The 23,862-nt window shown below is 39.7% G+C and overlaps 1 protein-coding gene across 5 annotated transcripts; it reads right to left on the reverse strand.

Moving 5' to 3' along the window:
• Positions 1–99: 99 nt before the first annotated feature.
• LOC116692858 (paired amphipathic helix protein Sin3a) lies at positions 100–22,488 on the reverse strand. Of its 5 annotated transcripts, XR_004332803.1 has the most exons (22): positions 22,269–22,487; positions 17,968–18,184; positions 17,321–17,503; positions 17,022–17,128; positions 16,541–16,880; positions 16,185–16,436; positions 15,890–16,042; positions 13,009–13,158; positions 12,169–12,255; positions 11,922–12,040; positions 11,197–11,422; positions 10,454–10,570; positions 9,984–10,222; positions 9,697–9,880; positions 8,965–9,553; positions 8,638–8,807; positions 8,259–8,432; positions 8,067–8,159; positions 6,444–6,538; positions 4,724–4,748; positions 3,953–4,160; positions 1,847–2,080 (listed from the first exon to the last, which is right to left on the reverse strand). XR_004332803.1 is itself a non-coding variant. In XM_032521418.1 (21 exons), the coding sequence occupies exons 2-21, from the start codon at positions 18,160–18,162 to the stop codon at positions 1,862–1,864; spliced, it is 3,900 nt and encodes a 1,299-aa protein (XP_032377309.1). In that variant the 5' UTR covers positions 18,163–18,184; positions 22,269–22,488. The 5 variants fall into 5 exon arrangements, 4 of the variants coding, with proteins under 4 accessions (XP_032377318.1, XP_032377309.1, XP_032377332.1 ...); XM_032521418.1 differs by lacking the exon at positions 4,724–4,748 and having other exon boundaries at positions 1,862–2,080; positions 22,269–22,488; XM_032521441.1 differs by lacking the exons at positions 1,847–2,080; positions 3,953–4,160 and adding an exon at positions 4,494–4,529.
• Positions 22,489–23,862: the final 1,374 nt, after the last annotated feature.

The following is a 23,862-nucleotide window of genomic DNA, read 5'->3' on the forward strand; positions in this document are numbered from 1 at the left end:
GACAAAGAAGAAGCAGAAGTAGTAGAAGAAGTTGCTGGTCAGTATGGTACAAACACGATGGCAGAAAATAAAAAAGGAAGTGGTCAACTGAGGTTCTGCCTATTTAAAGGATAGTTTAATGCCAAACACCATACTAACACTCATGTACAACATCATAAAAGTCAAGAGAATAGACATTAAAACAAGGTACAAACAATGTCTTTATGTACAATCATCTCCCCGGGACTTCCTATGGTATTCCTTATTAAACATAGTGAATATAAAAATAAAAACCCAAGTAATAAACTGTTCCAAGATTGTCTGTAGCTGGTTATGTTACTTACCAGTGCCTTACATGGAGCATACAATGTAATCAGGCAGCTTTTTCTTTTTGCCAAACTGCACCTCTATCCTAAACATTTGGTGTGTTTGCTTCCATCCTGCTCAAGTTAGGATCCATATGTGAAAAATAATAAAGATAATAAAAGATCTGAATGTTTTCCTAAAGTTAATGTTAAGAAAAGCCTGTTGCTTATATGTGGATTTCTGCTGTAAAACACACTCGCATTTAGTGTGATGATATCTTCCCATCTCCATCTTATATTACCTACAATATCTACAGGGCCAATTGCAGTTTTATTAAACAAACTGCGAACGAGAAAAGGCAATACAAATCCTTAGTTTACATCCCTCTTTTAAGGGAATACAACATTCACATTTGTATTTCAGCAAGAAATACAAACTGATAGCTTTGAAAAACTGCCTCAAAAGGAATTCTTATTGCTCGCTTTCTTGTTTTCTTAATCTTTAAACTGTACACAAGTCACAAGGCTGACATTCCCATATTGACCTACTATACATCAGTCAGTGTTACCAGTCATACCGATTCTAACCATTTGGTAAAGATTAAACAAGAAAAAGTTGATAGTACTGTTTAGATTTTTAGTAAAAGCGGACACATACTGTACTTCTAAAAAGGAGAACTTGCTGCTCCGCTACATTCAATCATCTTAAAACTCACGAGTGATACTAATGCCAAAGACTCAAGGTAGAAATGAGCAGAAAGGGGTTGAAACAGTTGAGACATTTTTCTACTAAACAAAGACTTTAGGGACAACACGTTCTACAAACCACAAACGAAAAAGGTCTAATAACCTAAAAAGGTAACAATTCAGTATTTTGTCTGCAACCTCTAGCTAAAGACTAGTACTGTGTGTGTGTGTGTGTGTGTGTGTGTGTGTGTCTGTGTGTTAATGTACGCTACACATCAATGACATCTAATAAAAAAACATCTTGATATAAAACACATATTTACACAAAATGCTTGGGCGTCCATACATTATTGTACTTGATACACACTGCTGGCATTGTACCAATGCTTAGCATCTACCCGGCAGAGGCCAGAGATGTGTGAGGGTGGTTTTTGTTTTCATTTTCTGTAAAATTATGTGGTTTTCAAAAAAGTTGTATTTCATTGTTTAGTTTTAGTTATGAAATGCTTAAAGAGTTTTTTTGTGTGTGTTTCAACTGTGAATTGCTCCAAAGACAAGATGCAGTAAGGAGTGTTTTCTCTGGATATTTAAGTAAAAATCTGCATTTAATATAATAATGGTGGGAATTCTGAGACAAGCAGGGTTTTTTTTTCTCCATATAGTGAAAATTGCAAAACTTCTATTTCATATATGTTTCAGAATTTGCACATTAAGCTTGAAAGTTTGGACAAAGTTCGTGAATCAGTTGTGACACAAATGTTTTGGCAACAGAATCCAGTAACAGCCGGTTGTAGAAATCGGTATGAAGCTACTGTGTATGTAAAGTCATCACAGGCCCTTTGTTGTGTGAAGACAGTCACTGCCACAGTTTATCTTTCAATAAAGGGAGACTACAGTGTTCTGTACTTCACCCGATACTTGTTAACGTTGATATAATGGAGGACCTCAGGGTTGCAACTGGTGGTGCAGGGCAATAGGCCTTCTCGTCTTTCTCCCATCAGCCACTTCCGGTTGTCAACAGCCATGTCGCTGGTCACGTGCTCTTTGGCCCATGTGTCCAGCCAGGCATGAAAACGCCTGTGCAGGCGTGTGTTGACTCGCTCTTGGGACTGAAAAGACATCAACCAGAAGAACGCAGATCAGCTACTGGGATTCACAGAAACCTCTTTAAAGACTTCTCATTTACACAGGTAGTATAAATAACATCACACCAAAATCCACTGGACTGTATCCTGCTGCAACAAAAGTAATGTGTCTTTTGAATGTGATGGCCCTTCTTTAGGGGACATCTAGTCTCGCTTTGCCAGACCTTCCTCCACAGCGCCAAGGAAGAGGGTCTGGCTAGTCCCCACAGCAATAGATAAGAGAGAAACGTGCTCCGATTTATCGGCATTTCTTTAAACCAATCACAATTGTCATGGGCGACGGACACTAAGCGCTGCACGGAGCCCTGGTGCCGGTGCAAAATAGCCTTGGGAAGGAACTTGTTTTGGTGGAACATGTTTACGTTATTTCAGTCATACAACAGAAAACTCAGATTGAACAGATAGTCTAGCTAGCTGTCTGGATTTACCCTGCAGAGATCTGAGGAGCAGTTAATCACAGTCCTCATGAATTCACCGGAAGTTAGAACGCCAGCACAAAGAAAGCGTTAGGTAACGGGAATCCGGCCGTAAATAGGGACATACGGTGGAGTTTTCAGCGGCATCTATATCAGATAATTCGGGAAGTGGAAGGTGGTGGATATACAGTAGATAGTTTGGGTGAAATCTGGTGGCTACTGAGGTGACCTCCGATCCACCCATATTCACTAGGGGGCATCGTTCCACACCAGGATAAATGCTGAAGGGTTCTTGCTATATTAGCTTTAAGAATACCGCATACAAACCAATTTAATGAAGTATGTGACAAAGGTTTTCCAGTCTGTTAAAACTTGATACATTTATAAAAAAAAATTTTTTTAAAGAATGATTAAAAGTAGGGCAAACTGAAACAATAACCCACCATCTGAAGAATTATAATAATTTGTAAGGAATAGTTAATTTTAGAGAAACCACAGGTACTGGAAAATTTTCCAACTTGATAATGCACCCAAAGACATAATTTAGCGGCTTTAAAGTCACCGGATATCACCATGTTCTAAACGTAGCCATACTGAGAAATAAAGAAAGTTTTCTTAAGCTGACAGTCTTAAAATAGTTTAACTCATAGTAACTCATTTGGCAATGGCTTGAATGTAACAAACGTTCATTAATTTCAAAAAAAGTTACGCATTAAAACTTTAACCAAGTGAAAAAAGATGATGATGACACACATTTGAATATTTAGATTCTGATATTACTTATCATTCAGTGCTATGGAAATATACCTATTTAGGACTGTACCGAATGTTTTTTTTCTTTCATTCAAAGCTTCTATCGAGGTTTTGATTGAAGCATTGAATGTCTGTCAGCGTATTTTATGACATGGACCCTAAAACGCAATGGTCTTTTTTCATTAAATCACAACTTGGCAGATTTGTGAACATAAACAGATAGGCAGCAGGCTAATCATTATTACTAGAATGATGAAATGAGAATACAGAAACAACGCTGTGGAGCTATAGGAAATGTTTGAATCCCTCATATCACATATTACACATATCTTGGCAGGAAGTTGAAAAACGTTACCTTTTCTTCACACAAGAGCAGCCATACTCCCCTGTTGCCATGGGAACGTTATGAAGTGACGTAATTATGTGACAAGACAGACTGAGTCTCTTTTTCATTAAACTGCAGTTTTTGCAAGTTTCATTGCATAAAATTGCATGAATATCCTGCACATTCCATCATATTTTGTAAGAAAACGTGCCACATAATCAAGGATTGTTTTCCCGCGACAATCACAAAAAAAACTCCGCATTTTTTCTGGAAGGACTGATTAACAATAACTTAGCAGCAGACAAAATCAATGGTGGTGAGTATATAACTTTGTGTGCTTACCTGATGAGCTCGTGTGAGTGCTGTGTGCCTGTACATGTAGTCTTCTGACTTGCAGACATAGACCATCTTGTAGGAGTTGAGCTTGAACATGCACTCCATCTTCAGCTCACTGGTGCCATCCTGTGACTTGTCCGAGGGGACCTTGTTCATTCTCTCCTGCTGTAGTTGCTCCCATCCTCTCTGGCACTTCCTTATCCGTCTCAAATTCCTGAAGGCCAAAAAAAAACGACAACCATGAATAACACTGACTGATCCCAGAGAAGGTCTTTAGAATACTCCACACATCAAAAGGGTGCATCACGTTTTCAGGGAAAGTTCGCACAAATGTAAAACGGTTTCATTAACTTAAGCATGTTACACATGGAGCAATTTGGGTTTCGACAATATGCAATGTGCAATTGTAAGGCCTATGAGATGTGGTCAGGCACAATACAGGACATTAAGCAAATTTGAGAACAATATAGTCAAATTTGAGAGGACTGTCCCTTTAAACAATTATTTTTTTAAACCCATGCATTGCAACTCACCCAGTAACCAAATTAGATAGGGAGTCAAATCATTCGAGGGAAATGTGGATCTATAAGAGCAGCAGAGGCAGCAGTCGTAATATTTCTGTACAGTGCACTTCCGTTGCACAGCCACAGATCAGGTCTAAGTAGGCTTGGCAAACAAATATTTATTTTAAGTGGAAATTGATCCTGATTTTGTGCAGGTAATTAAAAAATGCATTTATTCACCCCACCTGAATAAAAGTTTTAAATGAGTACTTACCACTGAGGGTACAGGTGAGCGGAGACTGAAACCATGAAGCATATTTTTGCATTCAGAGCTCCACTTAAAAAGACATGACAGTGAGGCCAAATTCAAGTAAAAACTGTTAGAAACAAACACTAGAAAATTGCTGCCCGGTAGGATACGGATCCAAAATATGAGCTAAGGATACTTTGATGTGCACATACTTTCACCAACAATGTGTGTGTTATGATCATGAGATGAAGACCCAACACAACTGGCAAAAAAGAAACTGCTGGAATATTTTTTTTTATACAGCTATTTACGTTTTTTTGTGAAGGAAGTCTTTTGACCTATTGTGCTGCTGATCTCTCATAGATTTGATGAAAAAAAAAAAAAAAAAGGGACAAGATGTGGGTGAGCCCACTGATAAATCATAGCCAGGTACCCGATTTATGCAATGGGTTAAATAAGATTAAAACTAAGAGTAATATTTTCTGTGTTTTAAAAAGTCTTTTGAAATGTTTATGGTAATGGACAGCCATCTCAAAGAAACAAAGTGAAAAAGCACCAAAAAGCAATGACAGACAGGCGTTATGTGCAACACTCATCTGGCGCTTTAAGACACAACCACGCCTACATGCACAGCTCTCAGGTGTCAGGAAAGAAATACACCAACATGACCATACAATTTAGACAATCATTTTATTTACAAACACTACTCCTCTGTACAAGTGTTGCAGATAATGTGCTTGACCAGAGTTTTTAAAAACTTATAAGTACTAATTTCTGTCAAACCAGTGGGAAAAAACCTCACCCACAACAAAACGTTGCAACGGGAGTGCACTGTTTCCACTGAAATTTATTACAAACATAACACTATAGTATAACAGACTTAAACAAATGGACATCTGAACATTTACAGTTGCAAACAGTGACTAAGTCAAATACAAGACCTTTGATCTGAATACAATCTTAAACAAAGGGCATGATATGGTAGAAAATGAAACCATGACTTCACTGTCCTCTCTTGACAAAGTCTCTCAGGTCCAACAACAACAGCTTCAGTCTCTCAAACTCAGGTCAAAGACATCGTCCAAAAATGAAATTAAAATGAAAAAAGCTGGAACCCATTTGTTTTGCTTTCAGTTTGTGCATTCAATGACTTTTGTTTTTATGTTACACAATGGAAATCGTCATTTAAATTCAGTACAATGTGAATAATCAAACCAATGATTCCTTATAGCTGTCAGCTAAGGTGGACATTTGAAACCCATGATCAAGCCAAAACCATTTTAAAAAACTTTACTATTAATAAATAAAATTCCCATTAAAAAAGGAACTGAATCAATGAATAAATAAATTCAATTTCTTTTAAAAGACGGCCATGTAAAGTGCAATCTTCCATGTGAGGCAGAGGTCAGAAACTGAAAAAGTCATGTTCACAGCCAATGAGATTCTTTACAAACAAGAGGGCATTCAGGCACTGCAAGCACTTTACTGCAACTACGGAGTTACTCTTTTTAATGAACCTTCTCAAACCCTTGTTGTTTGTCCGCTACTAAAAAAGGCAGAGGTCTTTTGTGATTAGAAAGAGCTTCCTAAGTCAGGCTTGCGCAGAAGTGCCACTGTTTCTATCTCTGAACGAGTTGTATTTGGCAGCTGGTTTGGCTTGTCAACAGTGGAGTGGCTGCTTAGCTGACTACAGCCTCAGGACAGAAAGTATGCAGACATGAGGGACACATGGCTGGGGCCTCACCTGGGGAGGAACACCGGCTTCTGGGACAGATGCTCACGCAGCTCTGGGGATGCAGAATCTGAATTCAGGTATCTACCCACGTAGTCGGACCACCTCTGTGGAGTAGAGTATAGGCATACTGTCAATAAGTAACATGAAACTGCAGGAAGGTATGACTAATGTAGTGTAGACATTACACTACACTGTAATATTCCATTCAGTATACAGTATATCTTGGTATCAACTCTTTGATAAACTATTAGTTATGGTTCATTATCAAACATGTCTGTTTATGTTATGCATCCATGTAAAGAAAGAAAAAAAACAGCCTGTATATTGTATTTTTTTTATGGGTCGATCAGTTGTCCTGAAAACACAGGTATCATATCCCCAAGGTTTTAACTGATATTGCAAACAATTATTTTAACCAATAATTTTTAGATAAATGATTGAGCATTTGGCAGGGGTGAAAAAAAATAAAATAAAATAAAATAAATAAATATTGATACAGCATAGTATTGCGATATTTTCAGAGGGAATACTGTGGCCTGTGTATACTCGACACACAGGCGCCAAGTATCGATCTTTTATTATATACGTGTTGGTCAGTTTGTCCCATTTTACAGCAATAAAATTGAAGTGATATTAACAAAGAGAAATGTTTCTTTTTAGATAAAACAGATATTGACAAAGTTTCCTTTAGGTCATGGGTCTCAAACTCGCGGCCCGGGGGCCAATTGCGGCCCGCGGGATGATATTTTGTGGCCCCCTACTTGACATCAAAGTTAAGTGTTAGTGCGGCCCGCGCGTTCTGAAACTTTTTGTCATTGCGCTTGTCACTTATGGGCTACCGTAGTAGTCTCCTGACAGCAGCGTAACGGTTGTCAAGCTAGCTAAGTAGTCTTTGCGGCAAATGCCTGAGGTTTGACAATGTGATGTCTGTTGTTGTGAAATTCACCAACCATATCAGATCTAAGGGCTTAAAGCACCGGCAGTTCCGCGCCCTGTTTGGAGGAAATAGTTGTTGTTTTTTGGAATACTTGATGCGGCCCAGCCAAACCCAGACTCTACTTCCAGCGGCCCCCAAGAAAGTTGAGTTTGAGACCCCTGCTTTAGGTGATATCATTTGAAATCGGGAAAAATTAGAAGTTGGAAAAAAGGTTATAAATTGCAATATATATCGCAGAATAATGCAATATGTTTAAAATCATAATAATATTGTATATCGCGATATTGTACTGGAAGCATCTGGTGACTCCCACCCCTAGCATTTCAACACAGTAAAGCAGCACATTCTTCTCACATTTCAAAAGCTGGAACCATCAAATATTCCAGCTGATCATGCATTGTTGCTTAATAAAAAAAGACTTACATTTTTAATTGCCTATCAAAAAATTTTGTGAATTGTTTTCTGCTTATTAAGGGACAAATCCCTTCGGTATCAGTACCCATTGATGTCTATTTTTGGAGGTCAAAATATTGGAAACATGTTGTGATATACTGAAAAACAATTCAACACCACTATTAACTTTGGCCTAAAAATATTATTATTAATTATTATTAATAGCAGGACTGTACTAGGTAACATCTGATAAATTGACGATTTAGTGTATGAACTGTACTTGAATATTGAATGAGTTGTACCTCTGCCTCCGCTGGCTCATCAGAGTTCTCCTCTTCGGTGTCCAGCAGCTCCATGGCCAGACTGACAGATCCTCGGCTCTTTACAAACATCAACTAAACAAAACACAATCAGAGGAAATGTCTATAAACAAAGTGTTCAAAGAAGCGGAGACTGATGTACGATATCATCATGACTCTCTGGGCTTGTGGTACCTTGAAGCAGTTCTCATCAGACATGAGCTGCTCTGCTTTGCGCTGGTAGGTCCCTTCTGCTGTGGCCCTGGATGTCTGCGTGGACAGTGTGCCCCCCGTGGCTTTATTGGCACTCTCGCTCAGGTACATGTCCGTTACACGCGTACATACATCATCAGTGACAAGGTGCTGGAGCTGTGAAAGGTTTAGTATGCAACAAATACAAAAACAATTGTTGATATGATCAAACCCATAAGCATAGAGGTTATTATTTGGGTTATTATTTGCACAGTTAAATAATGTTTGACTTTGAATTGAACTACATAACAGTTAAAAAGTTAGCAGTCTAGAGGGTTCTTGCACAACATTAATCAAATGATATCATCTTAAATGTGCTGACCTGCCGGACGATGCTCTGGATGAGTTTGTCCATGGTGAAGGCAATGTAGGCATGGATAGTAAACATTTCCCTCAGTGAGTCTTCGTATTGAGTCGGCTCCATGTTTCCATCCAAAAGATTACGCACCATTTCCAGAAAGACTGAGTAATAATCCTCTACATCGACATCCACTGCAGGTAGAAAATGTAGCAAATGTGTTAAGTTATTTGGTGAGAAATTATGAAGTATGGTACACCATGGTTGCGTAGAGGAATCAAAATCAATGTGAGGATTTGCAATTATACAAAAGCTTCAAGATTAACTTAAACCACTGGTCTTCCAACTTACTTGGCTCCTTCATCTTCAGTTGGATTGCTGGATTTTCATTTTTCTCCCTTTTGAGCCCCAACACTTCTCTTTCCCACTCTCGCTCACGGGCATCCTCCTCAATCTGCTTCTCGGCTTGCCCGTAGATCCGCAGCAAACGAGAACAGAGGATGTGGTGAAGACGAAGGAAGATATACCAGTAGTTGTTCACAAAGAACATGTTATAGGCATCATCTGTGCCTCGCAGCTTCTGAGCTGCCGTGTTGCTGAAGAGGAGCTTGGACTTTGATGGGCTGCTGCCTGGCAAGCCATTGTGCTTCTTGGGGCCGGCTGGATCCATCTCCATGTCTTCTTCTTCCTCCTCTTCTTCCTCCTCCTCCTCAACGTCCGAGAGCTCCCCTCGTCGTGCGAACAGCAGGTCAGGGATGAAGTGGTGGATGATCTGCTTGATCTTGTACTTGTCTTCTTTCTGGATGCCCACCTGTCTTTTGACGTGGTGGATGATGAGGGCGGCAGCGTCCTCCATGATTTGGCTGTCCTCGTAGCACTGTGTGATGTGTGGGCCGCTCGGTGGTGGTGTGGCAGTTTCCTCAGATGCACGATCCTGGTGCTACAGGACACAGACAGGAGTAGAAGGGGCTAAGTTTGGAAGTGTTCCTCTTATTTGTGAATAGCATTCTGCATGCTGTAAGTCCCACTTACAGCTTCAATTAATTCAATTACTGTAACAAAATAATGAACATGTTTACTTACGTCATCATATAGCATCTCAATTTCATTGAGTAAGGTCTTTGATCGCAACACTTTGGTGTCATTCTGCTTGAAGTTGATGCCTTGATGGTCCAGTGACTTCAGGTAATATTTTTCATTTTGCTCCCGCCAGATTTTGTTGAAGCCTCTTTGGGCTTCTCTCCACTCCTCTTCCTTCATTTTTAATCTGAAAAAAAGACAGAAAAAAAGTTATGTCAAATCTTATAAAATATGAACAACTGTCAAGCCCTGAGCAGAGGCAGATAAGCAATTCAAATCAGACCATTAACCTTTTCAGCACTATGGGAACAGACACAGCTGGGTTCTTCTTGAGCCCGTCAATGATGTCATGCGCCTTATCTCCATATATCCTTTGGATAGCTTTGCGGTGAATGACCTCCGAGGAGCCGCCCATTGTGTTGTCCAGCTTGAAGCGCAGCTGCTCCTCGGCTGACATACGAGAAAGCCTCCGCTGCACTGCCTCCAGGGCTCGTATTGTGGCAAGGTTGGCTTCCAATACGACATCCAGCTAAAAGGGGTCCAATCACAATGAAATTGACAAATGAGGTCAACTATGTCAGATTATGGCTGGAGGTATCAGCAGCAAGGTTTTCATGGACATCTGGAAGGCTTTTCTCTGAAAAGCTTTTCTGCAATCTTTTGACTCCTAAGTAAAGTGCACCATGGACAGAAAGTCTCATAACCACAAAAGAACCTACAGATTTTACTTTGGAGTGTGAGTGGACTAAGTATTCATCACCTCAAAGCGCTCATCTTCACATCTGTAAATGTGCTCCTCATATTGAGTCTTCTTGGAGCTCACAAAGGTAGAATCCTCAGACCACGATGGAAACGACACCCATGTGTCATTCAGAACCTGCAAGAAGACATTCAGTTAGTTTCGAATGACCGTTTAAGGAAAGCATTCGAGAGAAAGCTCCTATTTGCCAAGCTGGTGAATTAACAACAGGAACAAACATGAAATAAAACACAAAAGGCAAGAAAATAAGGTATAAAAACTGTCACAGTTCAGTCTGCATATGAACTGCACTCTATTAAAATTCAGCAATCCTATGTAATAAAAATATTTGTAATAAAGTTCAAAGATAATGTAAATTAATTTCTTACATAAATCTCATTCCTCATATTTCAAGTTGTTCACAAAAGAACCAAACAGACAAGACATACAAATAAATAAATATGAACTTAAAAAACAAACAAACCAACCCAACAAATACAATAAATGCACTCAGACAAATTAATCCAAAAATAATCTTCAATTGCATCCCTACTTCTTTTAAATGCAGAATAAGTTACTTATTTACTTTTGTCCATTTACACACCAAAAGTACATTTTATTGGTATATGCTGTCTAGTAAATTTTAAATCTACAAGAACTAAAGCTGAAATACATTGATACCATGTAACCTAGTAGCCCCGTGGGAGAAAATAAACGCGTTATGAGAAAAATATCTTTTATCAAGCCTTTCTTCAGTGACTCACCTCTCTGCACAGTGGCGTCCTTCCTGTGCACTTGGGCTGCTGGTAGCTTTTCGGGAGTGCTCTATAGCTGGACCCCAGCCTCTTACAGGAAGCATAGTCAATCTCCATGGCGATGCCCTCTGTTGCACGCTCCTTGGGTAAACTCTCTGCATGGCTCGACTCCCCGTGACTAGACTCTCGGTAGCCCAGGAAGTTTTTAAACCATGTAAAAAGCTCCGGGAATTTTCTGTCAATCATGCAAAAATGTATGTGAAATAAACAATTAGTAGGGCGACTAGGCCCGGAGGTTACCGATATTGAGCAACAGTGATAGTGGATATTTTCTACTGGCTTTCTTTTTCAGTGATATAAGTAAATATAAATGTGATGTGCATGAATGTTGAAACAGTACATCTGTATATTGCACCTTGTAATTTGATTGTTTATATTTTTTATTTGCACTCTCTCCCACTTTGTATTGTTTCTATTGCACAACAATTTTTCTTGGGATAAATAAAGTTTTATCATATGAAATCTATACTAAAACCTAATTCAACAGGTGCAACAAGGGCATGTTGTTATATCAGAAGATACCTAAATACCGACACAACAACAAAAACTTAATGACAGTTTACAACTGAAGTGTTTTAGTATTATTAGTGTTATTATTTAGATACAAAGCACAACAGTACAATTATAGAGGCAATAAAGCATACACAACAGAGTGTGTGTATGTTTAAACTCACCCAAGAAATGGGATGACTAACTGGACCAGCTCGGCACGAGAGATCACTTCCTGGTTGAAAATGTGAAGACAACGCAGGAAGTTGTCATACGCCTCAGAGCTCCGAAGAGCCTTCTTCACCTGTTAAAGTGTGTTCAGTGATGGCACAAAAAGTAATTTACAAACTTTCCATTGAGATTATCATTATTATTATTTTTTTTGCAGGACTTTAAATAAACAATACTGGTACTGAATATAAAAACACTGACCTTCTCAAAGAACATAGTTTCGGTGCTGGTGCTGTGTTTGCTGACTTCAGTCATGCCTTGGTCCTTCACCATTATTTTGGGCTTCTTCTGTGAGGGTACAGGACAAAATGATGACTTGCACGGCAGGCTCTCAAACATGTTTTAAAATGTTCTAATACAAGAGATTATAATCATTATGTTTAGGTAGATTTAAAACACACCCAGTTGAAAATATATCTGGTAAATGTAATAATACAGCCATGCACTAAATAATACCTTCATTAAGCGCGATTTATGGATCTGCGGAGGCTCAACGCAGAGCTTTCGCCGTAGACAACGTAAGTGGCCTGAAGTTTATACTTACCGGCGTGCGCGTGTGTGTGTGTGTGTGGAGGGTGTGGTAGAGTGAGGGAGAGTGAGAGAGTGACAGTGATCAGCATTGGAGCATAGTGAGAGTAACAAAGTGTCTCCCCTGTGTTTCTGACCACGGTGGGAAATCTGTAACAGAAAAAGTTAACCCTTTCCTTGATTTAGTGCTGTTTATGGAGAAGGAGAAGCAGGAAATGAGTCGGGGAAATGCACCGCTGCCGAGAGACGACGTGCGTCGTCCTACGTGTTGATACATTTTTTGAGAGGTGCAGTATAAATCCCACTTCATGTTTAGTTTTTGTTAAAAGGGGGTGTTGATTTAACGTCATCATAATTTTTGAGGCTGTAATATGGTGAACTGTTTGTGATTTTTAATATTTAGTCTACCTTCCAATATAAAAAAGTATTCCCTTTGATGTTGACATTTCTGACATCTATATTATAGCAGAAACAAAGAAATAGCCGAATATATGGATGCAGAGTGGTGTGTACCTTGACAGGCGGTGTGGCTCCAGCAGGTCTCCTGATGGGCATGCCATTCTGGCTCAGTCTCTGTTTGCTGTTCAGTAAGGGTCTCTTTACTGTGCCGCCATGATCATTACGCACCGACTCTGCCCTGTCTGGTGTAGCCTTGCACAGCAGCTGAGAAGAGCATCACACATCATAATCTCAAAGACAAGTAACAAAATATAACAATATATAATAACAATATATATTCCTGTTTTTATAATAAATATAAAAATGCATTTAATCTATTTCATAGAAGCACAATAAAGAATTTAAAAAAAAGTTGTGACAGAAAGAGAGACAGTAAGGGTACTTGATGAATGTATAAAACAAGTGACTTGGATGTTTAGACAATTGTTTTAAATGTGCTGTTATTTACTTCATTCCCAAAACATGGAAAGTTTGCTTACCACTGGTGCCAAAAAAGGCAAAACCACTGATTTTAAAATGATTATAGACCAGTTGTCCTCACATCCTCAGTCCCCCCGACAACAAAAACAATTCATCCCATCCCACCCAAGGAATTCATTCATTGTTTTCTGATTTTTAAAAGATACCGGGAAACGTCTATTAAACCAAACACAGCTTAATAGTATTGGAAAAAGACAATGCTACACATATTATATTTTTGTGTCGTTTTTGTGATATTTCATTAACATTTAACACTACTACAAAAGGCTGACCATTTTTAACAGAAAGACTTCTTTTTTCCACATTTAAGACCAATTACAACACCAATCACTTTAGTTTAATAAAAGTCCAGTTCTAACAGTGTTTTTGCAGGTTTCACAAAGTCAAATTTAAGACTTTAAGACCATTATGAATTAAATTTAAGACCTACAGTACTGGGCAAAAGTCTTAGGCAGGTGTGAAAAAATGCTGTAAACTAAGAACGCTTTCAAAAATATAAATAATGATTGTTTATTTTTCATCAATTTACAAAATGCAAAGTGAGCAAACTAAAGAAAAATCTAAATCACATCAAAATTTGGTGTTACTACCCTTTGCCTTCGAACCAGCATCAATTCTTATAGGTACACTTGCAAAAAGTCGGGATTGTAGACTCTGCACAGCTGCTAAGACCGCTGTGCTGGGAAGCGTCTGCCTCGTCATTGTCTGCAAACTTTTTTTTCTTCTTTTAACTTTATTGACAATAGAGCTTTTGGAACGGTCTGTGGAATGGATCAACGGAGAGGAGAGAAAGCAGCTAGATCGTAAGTGACTCTCACATTTTGCCATTCACTCTACCGGCAGTATTGACAACCGATAAAGCCACGGTGTCTTGAGAAGCTCTAGCTTGTTGTTTTATCGTTCACTTTTAAATCACTTTACTTCATCTTTGCTATCTCTTTTCCTTACAGCACTCATTCGCTACCCTCCGTTACTGCTCCTTCTCCTTGCGCAACCACACGGGCACTGACGTCACTCACTTAAGGCACCCTGCCATTCTCGCTCTAGCTTACGCTACTCTCGCACAGAGGTTGCGGTATACCGCACTACCGCAGGAATTTCTTGCTTTTCAACCGCGGTAAAAAAAAAATTCATACCGTTCCAGTTCTAATATTTGTATTATCTATGCTCGCCTTTGGTATGTTAAATAGTAGAACGGGATCACACATTCCATCATACAAAACTCTACATTGCGGAAATTTAACCAGTCATACACGTGGCATAACCTTATTTATTATTTACCATGAGGCCACTTTTAATGGGTAATGTAAACAGTTCGTGACATAAGCGCTGAATAAGGCTGAGGCTGAATCTCATTTCTCTATCTTACCCCTACCCCTTACCCATTCCCCTTGTTTTTGCGCGTTCACGCGGGACCTAGTGCTGTCCCATTTCTCTTTTTGAACGAGGGCTAGGGCTAAGACCGAGGGCTGTATACCCCTAGAAAGCAAGTGAGGACGCGAGCTTACTTGTAAACGAGGGCTACTGTACAGCAAGCAACAATGGCTGCTGCATTGACCAGAGAGACCCATAAATGTAAAGTAAATAAAAGTATTTTCGGCTTAATTAAGTGATTTAAAAGTTACGACAGCCTTGTTTTGTGGTCTATGCAGTCCTGTACATATACACTTGTAACCATGTTCTTAATTGAAACTTTTTAAAAATCGCTAGCTTGCGCTAACACTAATGGCTAGCCGCTAACATTGATTTGAACAACAGTCCCGCATTTCTCTGCCTTGAATGGACATCGCATAGACTGTATATATTAATCTTAACTGTCTATACATATACCGCCTTGTATCACACAGGGACGCCAGAGGAAACCCAACAGCTGATCCACTTTGGGGCTGAAAACGAACAGAAGTTCCTTAAATCATGTGTTTATGTTGTACCCATTTGCATTGGTACTGTATTGTTGTAATCATTTGTAATTAATTCCTGTTCATGCACTTATATATTGTCGTTGGTTTTGATACAGGACACTGATGAAATATGAGGGGGGGGGGTTACTGGCCAACAGGCATCAGACTGGTCTGGAATATCAGAATAGCTGTAGTTAATTTGTTTGTTTGTGGTATTGTGTCTTTTTTTTATTTTTATACATTTGAGTGCCTTTATATGTGTGTGACATGTAAGTTATGGTTCTAATAGTTGATAATGGTTCTGTAACAAAATATATTTAATGTAATGTTTTTGCCTGTTATGTTTAATTTATTGGGCATTAAAGACAGATTTTTGTTAACAAAATGTTGTTCTGAACATCGATGACAATCAAAACGGTGATAACTGAAACAGATATACAACACACTGTGTGTGTGTATACACATATGTATTGCACACAGACCTAAGTACTACACAGATAACATCTGCCCTGTATAATGGCCGACGCTGCAGAAGTGAGTTCACAGAGACTTACCATTGAGCTGTTTGCATCTGGCAGGAACTGTCCAAACTCTGAGAGAAGGTCTTCCTGGTTCTTGAAGAGTCTTGCCACCTGAGTGTAGACCTCCTGCTCAGTCAGTGCTGGCGTGTAGTTGCTTCCTGCCTCTTTAGCATTTCGTTGTTCCTTCTGGAAAATTTATCATTTTAAAGACAGAGGCTGTGAGATTACTGCTGAATGTATCCCCATTGGGTAAAAACAGCCCGGTTTACTGTAGATTGCCTGAATAATTTTTTTTTTTTTTTTTTTTAATTGGTGTTTATTTTCTTACCTGGTATGTGTGAAGGATTTCCAGGAAGGCTTTGTAGATGTCTGGCTGACCCTGGAAGCGGTTCTTGATCTTGTTGACATAATTTATAGCGTGGTTGAACTCCACAGGCTGGTTGTTCTGGAGAGGTGGCCCACTGGACGGCGTGCTGCTCACAGGAGTGTGGGACTGAACTGAAGGTGAGCGCGGTGAGGCGTAGGATGGGATGGATGGGTTGGGCTGGCTGGTGGGTGTGTGGGCTGGAGACTGAATTGGCTTATGCGATTGACAGAGAAGAGCACAAGCATGTCATTACACTCATCAAGTAAACTTTCAGGTTGGTGTGCAAATGTTATACAATATAAAAGCTCATATTCTACCTTGCTGGTTTGTTTTGATGCTGGTTGGGTGGGGGTGGGAGTGGGGGTGGGTAGGGTGGTTGTGGTGGAGGTGGTAGTGTGCGGACCCGCCTGTGGCAGACTCTGGTGCTGGTTGTGGCTTGCAGGTTGGCTGGATGCTCCACTTATAGGGATGTTCTGAACAGAAATACCATGAGGGGTGATGTAGTGGATCTGACCTGGAGTGGTCACATTGACTAGATCGTTGGTTTGAACCTCAATTTTATATCCAGGTGGCAAGAACGTGTTAAAACCCATAATGAGATCTGGATGGCCCTTGAAGAGCTGGGACACACGGTTAATGACTCCAGGAGTATCTATGCTGTAACAGAACAAGGGATAGTAATTTAGTATCTGATTCATCATCAACTGAGCCCACAGATATCATTATGCATGTTACTTGACACATAGAAATACTATTTATGGGTTTTCTCCAAAAAATGCCGATAAAATTAGTCCTCACCTCTGTGACTTGAACTCTTTCATAATATCAAGGAAATCATTATAAACTTGTGGCTGGTTTCCAAACTGCAGCTTCACTTGATCCAGATAGGATAAGGCATCTTCAACCTACAAAGTAAGAAGTGAAAAATGATTGACAGGTCCCCCCCCAAAAAATTACAACTACTGAATGCAGAATAAAAATTTGTTAATTGGTACATTTAATTATCATATGTCACAACACGTAGCCCAGGTTGCAGTTTCTTAATTTATTTTGGTGGGTATATTTTAAAATGTGTATATTTGTCCATGTAAGGGTACCTTCAGTCGCTGAAACTGCTGTCCTTGGGTTGAAGTCATGGGTGCAGGTGGATGAGCGTGACCTTGCACCAATGCAGGGCCCTGGGACTGAACTGTCAGGCTGTGTGCATGGGGACCAACATGAGGTGCAGCATTGTTATGTCCATGTCCTTGTCCACTTGTGCTCTGAGGCAGTGTAGGCACCTTTTTAAGGAAGAAATTATTAGATTTTTAGGATCTATAAACCTTAAATATAATCATGTCTTCAGTGGCATTAAAAAAAGTATAGTTCATATTATTACAATTATACTGAATAAAAGGGTTTTTCTTAAAACTTCACCTACGTTTCAATAAAATTCAGTTCAGATGCTGCTGCGTTGAGATGCGTTGAGGCATTTACAGTCATTTAAACATACAGCATCTTTTTTTCTTTCATTAGATCAACTCACAGTAAGAGTAAGTTAAAAATGGTCCGTAAAGGCTGTCGAAGTTTAAAGTTTTGTCCTTCATCCTTTAAAAGTTTTGAGCCAATGTGGGTTCTGACTTACATCCATATATCCACTAAAGGCAAATTTCACTAGAATTTGGCGCTTAGTAAAAGTTAATCTAAGACCCAACTTCTGCTCCGGAGGCTGTTGTCCAAGTCGAACACAATGATGGCATCATACCTGGTAGCCTTGGGGGAGAGAATACTGGATGCCTGTGGATGGCTGCATGTTGTCTGCAGCTGCCTCTATCACAGAAGAGGCCGGGGTGAGTGCCCGGTGTTGGAAGTTGTCTGCAATGCCTTGAACTGGGGGACGACGTGTTTGCTGTTGCTGGGGCGCAAATATTGGTTCCTGGTCCTCCACACGCCTCTTCATTGTATATGCATACTCAAAGGGGCTAAAGTAAACAAAGACAGAGGGACAGTACACAGGCTGTTTTAAGCAGTCTTTAAACAAATATTATTCAATGCTTTCTTCAAAAATGAGCATTATACTCATACTTCCTTAGCAGGAAGACTGAGACAGAAATAATCAGGGAAAGGCATACTTTTACAAATGAATATCAAAGCAAAATGGTGATCTTTTTTTGTTTTGAGTAAAGAACTTCAGGCAAGTATCACAAAAATGTCTACTGATGTCCAGTATCTCCATCCAGTACCTCATTGTTGTTTGAAACATGCCAATAGTCCAATAGTTTTAGTTGCCCTCCTACATACTGTCTGGAAGACTCTATGTCATTAATAATCAGTCGGTATGAAAAGGCTAATTAGAAGGGAAATGACAACAACTATTGGCTAAGCATGGCTAGCGTTCGCCTTAGCTAACTCCTTCACTGCTAACGGAGTGAGCTGGAAAATCTTCCCGAAACCCGTGGGGAGGCGGGCCGAAGCATCATGGCCACCTAACAAACTCAGCAAAGACGTTTCTTGCCCAGGCTTTAACGTCTGGATATTCGGCAGCATTGTTACTTTGTCAGTATGTTGACATAGACATTTAAAGAAGTGGACCAACAGATCCTGTTGTTCTGGACGGAGACCAGTGAAGGAAAATAGAAGCACTTTTCCGGTGATGGCTAGGCGTTACTGCGCAGCCTCCAACTGAGCTTGACGACGTAGTTGTGACGTGGGCAATGTGTCTTTAAGTTGTAAGTCTTCTGGTAGCTGTGCCAAGAGAAATCTCAATCCTTCCCAATCAGCATTGATGGAGAGCGTAGGTACACTCTATGTTAGGAGATAACATAGGTACAGGCTAATTACTGCTAACTGACATGCTAGTTAACGTTAGTAATTAAACCTAAACAGCTAATGGGAGCCCAAAATGTCTGCGTGCTTCTCCTGACAATACGGTGATTTGTCAACCATGCGACAGTAAGTTGCGTGGTTGTGACGCAATCGTAAGCCTATTTTTACAAAAATGTGTGCTACGGAGCCATAACGTGAGGTACAAGGCAATGGAGCCTTTTATACATTGTTGTGTTTCTTTAGAAATAGACAACGCACAAAAAGAGTCTTGAAACGCTTCAGATGTAAAGTTATTCACTGTCAAAGCGTCGCCAAAATGATCGGCAGTCAATTGGATGCTAATTGCAGGTGATGGCTTTGTAGCATTAAAATGGCACCATGCAAGCCACGCTTAGATAACAGAGAGGCTTACGCCCTTGGTTGTTGGCCGCATCATTCTCCGCCGCCATTACAAAACTCACCGAAGGTTACTGAACCTCAGCGTCATCGTTCTCAGCCAGTCCCCCTGTTCGCTGATTGGGCCGATAAAAATGTGACTGAAGAAAACCCAAGAATATACCGCAAACCCAGACGGAGTACTGAAGGATAATAAAAACTGAGCGGAAGTACGTAAGAGAGCGGAGCCAGGCTAGGGTGGTAATACTGTGCATTCACGAAGCTGATTGCTGTTATCAGTTAAACTTTTCATCTCCAATCCTATCCTGAGTTGAAAGATAGCTTCCTTAATGGCTTTATTATCGAGTTAATAGGCGTGTCTTTGTGTCGGCAGATTGAAATGCAACAATTTCTTGACTACATTTTTTTAAATGAGCGTGCACACATGAGCACCAAGGGAGGAAAACATAAATTGATGCTTATGTTTGGTCTCCCACATGGAACGGTCCAGACAAGAGGGAGACTGGGGGACCATAAACCGCCTTGAGTTTATCCCTTTTATGCATGATATGGATCTCTCGGAGATCTACCCCAACTGTTGGACTGTTCTCAGGATTGTACTTACTCTGCCAGTCACTGTGGCTCAAGCAGAGAGGAGCTTTTCAAAACTAAAGTTGATCAAGTCATACCTGAGGTCAACCATGTCCCAAGAACTCACTGGCCTCACTCACTGTCCTTGCTGGCCTTGCTGTCATCAGTATCAATCACTCAATAGGGGGGCAGATTTCATACAATAACATCATTGATGATTTAGCAACAAGGGAGGCCAGAAAGGTCAGGTTGTAATACTAGTTTTTGTTTTTAGTGTAATAATTAGATTATCTTTAGTGAGTTTTCACATTTGTGTGATGAAGGATTTTATCCCGGGGCGTAATTCAATGTAGATCCGCCACTGGTATTGTTCAACGGTGTCCCTAAATAGACGTGCCGTCATAGTTCAGCAGAATGGCTGTGGCAGCCAGTTAGGGACTGTCTTTCAATAATAGGCATGAAAAAATTCTTTGTCCTGTTATACAATAAGATGCAAGGAAGTTACCATTTATTAGATTAATATCATTAATCAAAATGTGCAATTTAAATATAATTTGTCAGACTTGAATGTATTTACTTCTTCAGTACTGTAATGAAGCTAATATTTACAGTTTATACCTTAAGACAAGAATCTCATAACTTTGACTGGAGATGTAAAATCTGAGCTATTGGTAATTTACTGAAAATGTGTGTGTATTTATATATATGACTATGAATAACTGCAAAGTTGTTGTACCTAGGTAACAAAAATTAACACTTTAATGGAAACAAATAAAATAATATAGTTATGAAACTGGAAAATATAAAAAGGTTATGATACACTGTCAGGTAAATTGTTGAGTGATTTATCAATATACACATTTGCAACAAAAAAAAAGAACACCAAAGTAGTCAATATAAATAATCAATTTGACAAGTGCATAACAAAAGAAACATGTAGCCTCTTTCTATGTGGCTCCAAGCACATTCTAAACATGTACATTGAGAAAAGTAATTTATTGATGTTCCCTAAGAAAACGTCATTGCAGTCGGTCAGCGGAGAACAGACATTGTGCTACGCTGCTCTGCTGCACCACCAGTTTCGGAAAACACGGCGGCTGAACGCGGTCTTGAATCGCCGTGAACGAGTCTGTCGCATATCCAGCTCCACATTTTCTTTGCCGAAACGCGAAGCAAATACGACAGACAGTGAAATATGGCGAAATTAATCGACTAGCGTTACAAAAATAAGCTATTTTTTTAGCTGTCAGCTGACACTTCAGAGGCATGTAGGCGCTGTCTCTCGCTCGCTCGCTGAAGCCCTGCCTCATCCCCTCCCCCTCTCTGACAAACACCGAGCTTAACGCCATCCGTTCTTCGGTGAGCAGACCGCTTTCGGTTGTCTGATGGCTGACGTTGGCTTTCGTCCTAGCTCAAAGTTATGTGGCAAGCAAGCTAGCCTGTACTATGTGAAAATGAAAAGCTATTTTTAAGAAAAGACACAGCGAATCTCGGTCCGTCACTGCCGGGTCCCCGCTGACAGTCCTCAGTAAAAACATCCAGATGAGCTGAACGTGTTGGCTAACTGACGCTACACTTGCTTGTAGAAGATAGCGATAAGAAAACACGCTTCACCGCAACCGACACAGCGACAACACCGTCGGCTGCTTAGTTTATAACATATGGGCTACCGTTACACCAGTGTAGTTAAATAAAGCCACAGTCAGTCATTAATTCGGACGATGCTAGCTAGATAGCTAGCTAGTTATGTTAGAAAGAACGCTAGCTGGCTAGCAAGCCAACATTAGCTTTCACATAACATTAACGTCGCATTGACGCCAAGTTGTGAGAGAAGTTCGACTGAAAAATACTTAGTTGCCACAAAACCGTCTTCTCCGCCAGTAACGTTTGCCTCATTAAAACCTCAACACAGGCAGTACAATAAGCTATAGTAAGAAGAAAATAACAACAAAAAGACATGTTGTCAGCAGGTCAGTCTCCTCAGCGTTAGCATGTCAGCTAATTCATGGTCGCCGCTCTTAGCATGCTAGCCTAGACTAGCTTGACTAACTTATCGGCGCTGGAAGCTAATGTAGCCGCTACTGAAATTCCACATGTTTTGTTGGAAGACGAAAATACACCAACATAATAAGTCATCACCAAAAAGCAGCGAGCATTCGATCGCTATCTGGTCTGTTTGGCAAGGTTATATAGAAGCTAACTAAAAGCTACGTTAGCACAACAACCAACCCCCACCAGTACACGGTCTATTTGGCTAACACTAGTTTAACTTACCTCGCAGGACTGCCACCAGCAACAATTTGACACACCAGTGTACCAGGATCCAGCCAGTAAACCGCTATTCGTGCATTCACCTGTCCGTGACAAACAGTGAAGTTATGAGAAGTAGTCTCAAATATAAATGTCAAAAATGAAGCTGGCCGTAGAGGCTACGTCGCTAACAACAGTGTATGTATGAAGCGGTGTTCCTTGAACATAGAGGCGTGTCTAACATGAAGGCGGGCTAGTCTCCTCCCAGTCTAAACTGGGATTGGTCCGATCTCCAGAATGAAAACAAATACAGTAAGGGCAGTGAGCCAGTGTCTTTGGTTAAAGGCGTCTGGTTTATGGTCATGCCTTAATATAATACATCCATGGGTCATGCCAAGTGCAGGTTTATCTGCACCATAGTCTCCATGTTGCTCGTCTGCTACATAAATTGATGTTTATAATTTCAACAAATATGGATTTGCCGTTTTCCATGCCACCTATAGATAACTTTACAAAAGCTATGCATTATGTACTAAAGTACATGCCAGATCTTAAAGCCTGTGATGCACACACACACACACACACACACACACACACACACACACACACACATACACACACACACACACACACACACACACATATAGAATGAGCTAGAATGTTTACATATAATAATAATGATAATGTAATAATAATGTATACTTTATTAACCCTGCAAGGAGAAATTACAAAAATTGTAGCAGTAAACGTGTGAAAAATGTCTGGGAAAGACATCTTTGTCCAGTAAGACAGAGTTTCTCAATATTTTTCCAAACAAAGACCCCTTAAAAGATAGAGAATATACTGCCCCCCCCCCCCCTCCCGTATGTCCCTTGGAATAATTTGACATAGCTTTTTTTTTTTTAAACTTCTATTAGTTATTTTAAAGACCAACACAAGATAAATGATTTAGAAAGATATTAGACACATACTCGTCATATTTGCAGATTCTAAGAGTTTAGATTTGTTAGATAAGACTGTAATCTCTGAATTCTTATAGCTTTGAAAATTAAAATATTTTGTTGAAGCTGTTTGTAAAAAACAAACAAACACACATTTTCATAATAATTTAAATGAATAAATTTGGAAACTTTTCAGGGACCCCTGGCAGAGTGCCATGGATCCCCAGGGGGTCCTCAGACGGCACTTTGAAAATTACTGCAGTAAGATGAAGGATCAGGAGAGGTCAGTGCTGTTTCATGTACAGGTGAGAAATTATTTAATAAAATTAAGTTAATGTTGTTTTCCAACTCATTGGGGCTCACATAACAAAATTTCATGTTTTTTCAAAATACAACCTTTTGACTTTATTTCTCAGTATATGTTGCCAATTTAGAGAATATTTGACAATGTGATTGAAATTGTTAACGAAACATGATACTGGTCACAACCCTTCATGTCAACATTAATTTAAAAGTAGAACAGTTAAAAAGCATTCTAACTTAATTTTGTGTGTGATAGTGTGTCAGACTTCCCGTTTTAGCTTTTGATGGTACCACTGACTATGCCAGGTCAAATGTATTTTCACACTTTCAGATTCGTTTTTAGGATAAACCCCATGTATCATCTTGTTTTCAAC

Source organism: Etheostoma spectabile, chromosome 1 (assembly GCF_008692095.1).
Source record: "Etheostoma spectabile isolate EspeVRDwgs_2016 chromosome 1, UIUC_Espe_1.0, whole genome shotgun sequence".
Classification (NCBI taxonomy): domain Eukaryota; kingdom Metazoa; phylum Chordata; class Actinopteri; order Perciformes; family Percidae; genus Etheostoma; species Etheostoma spectabile.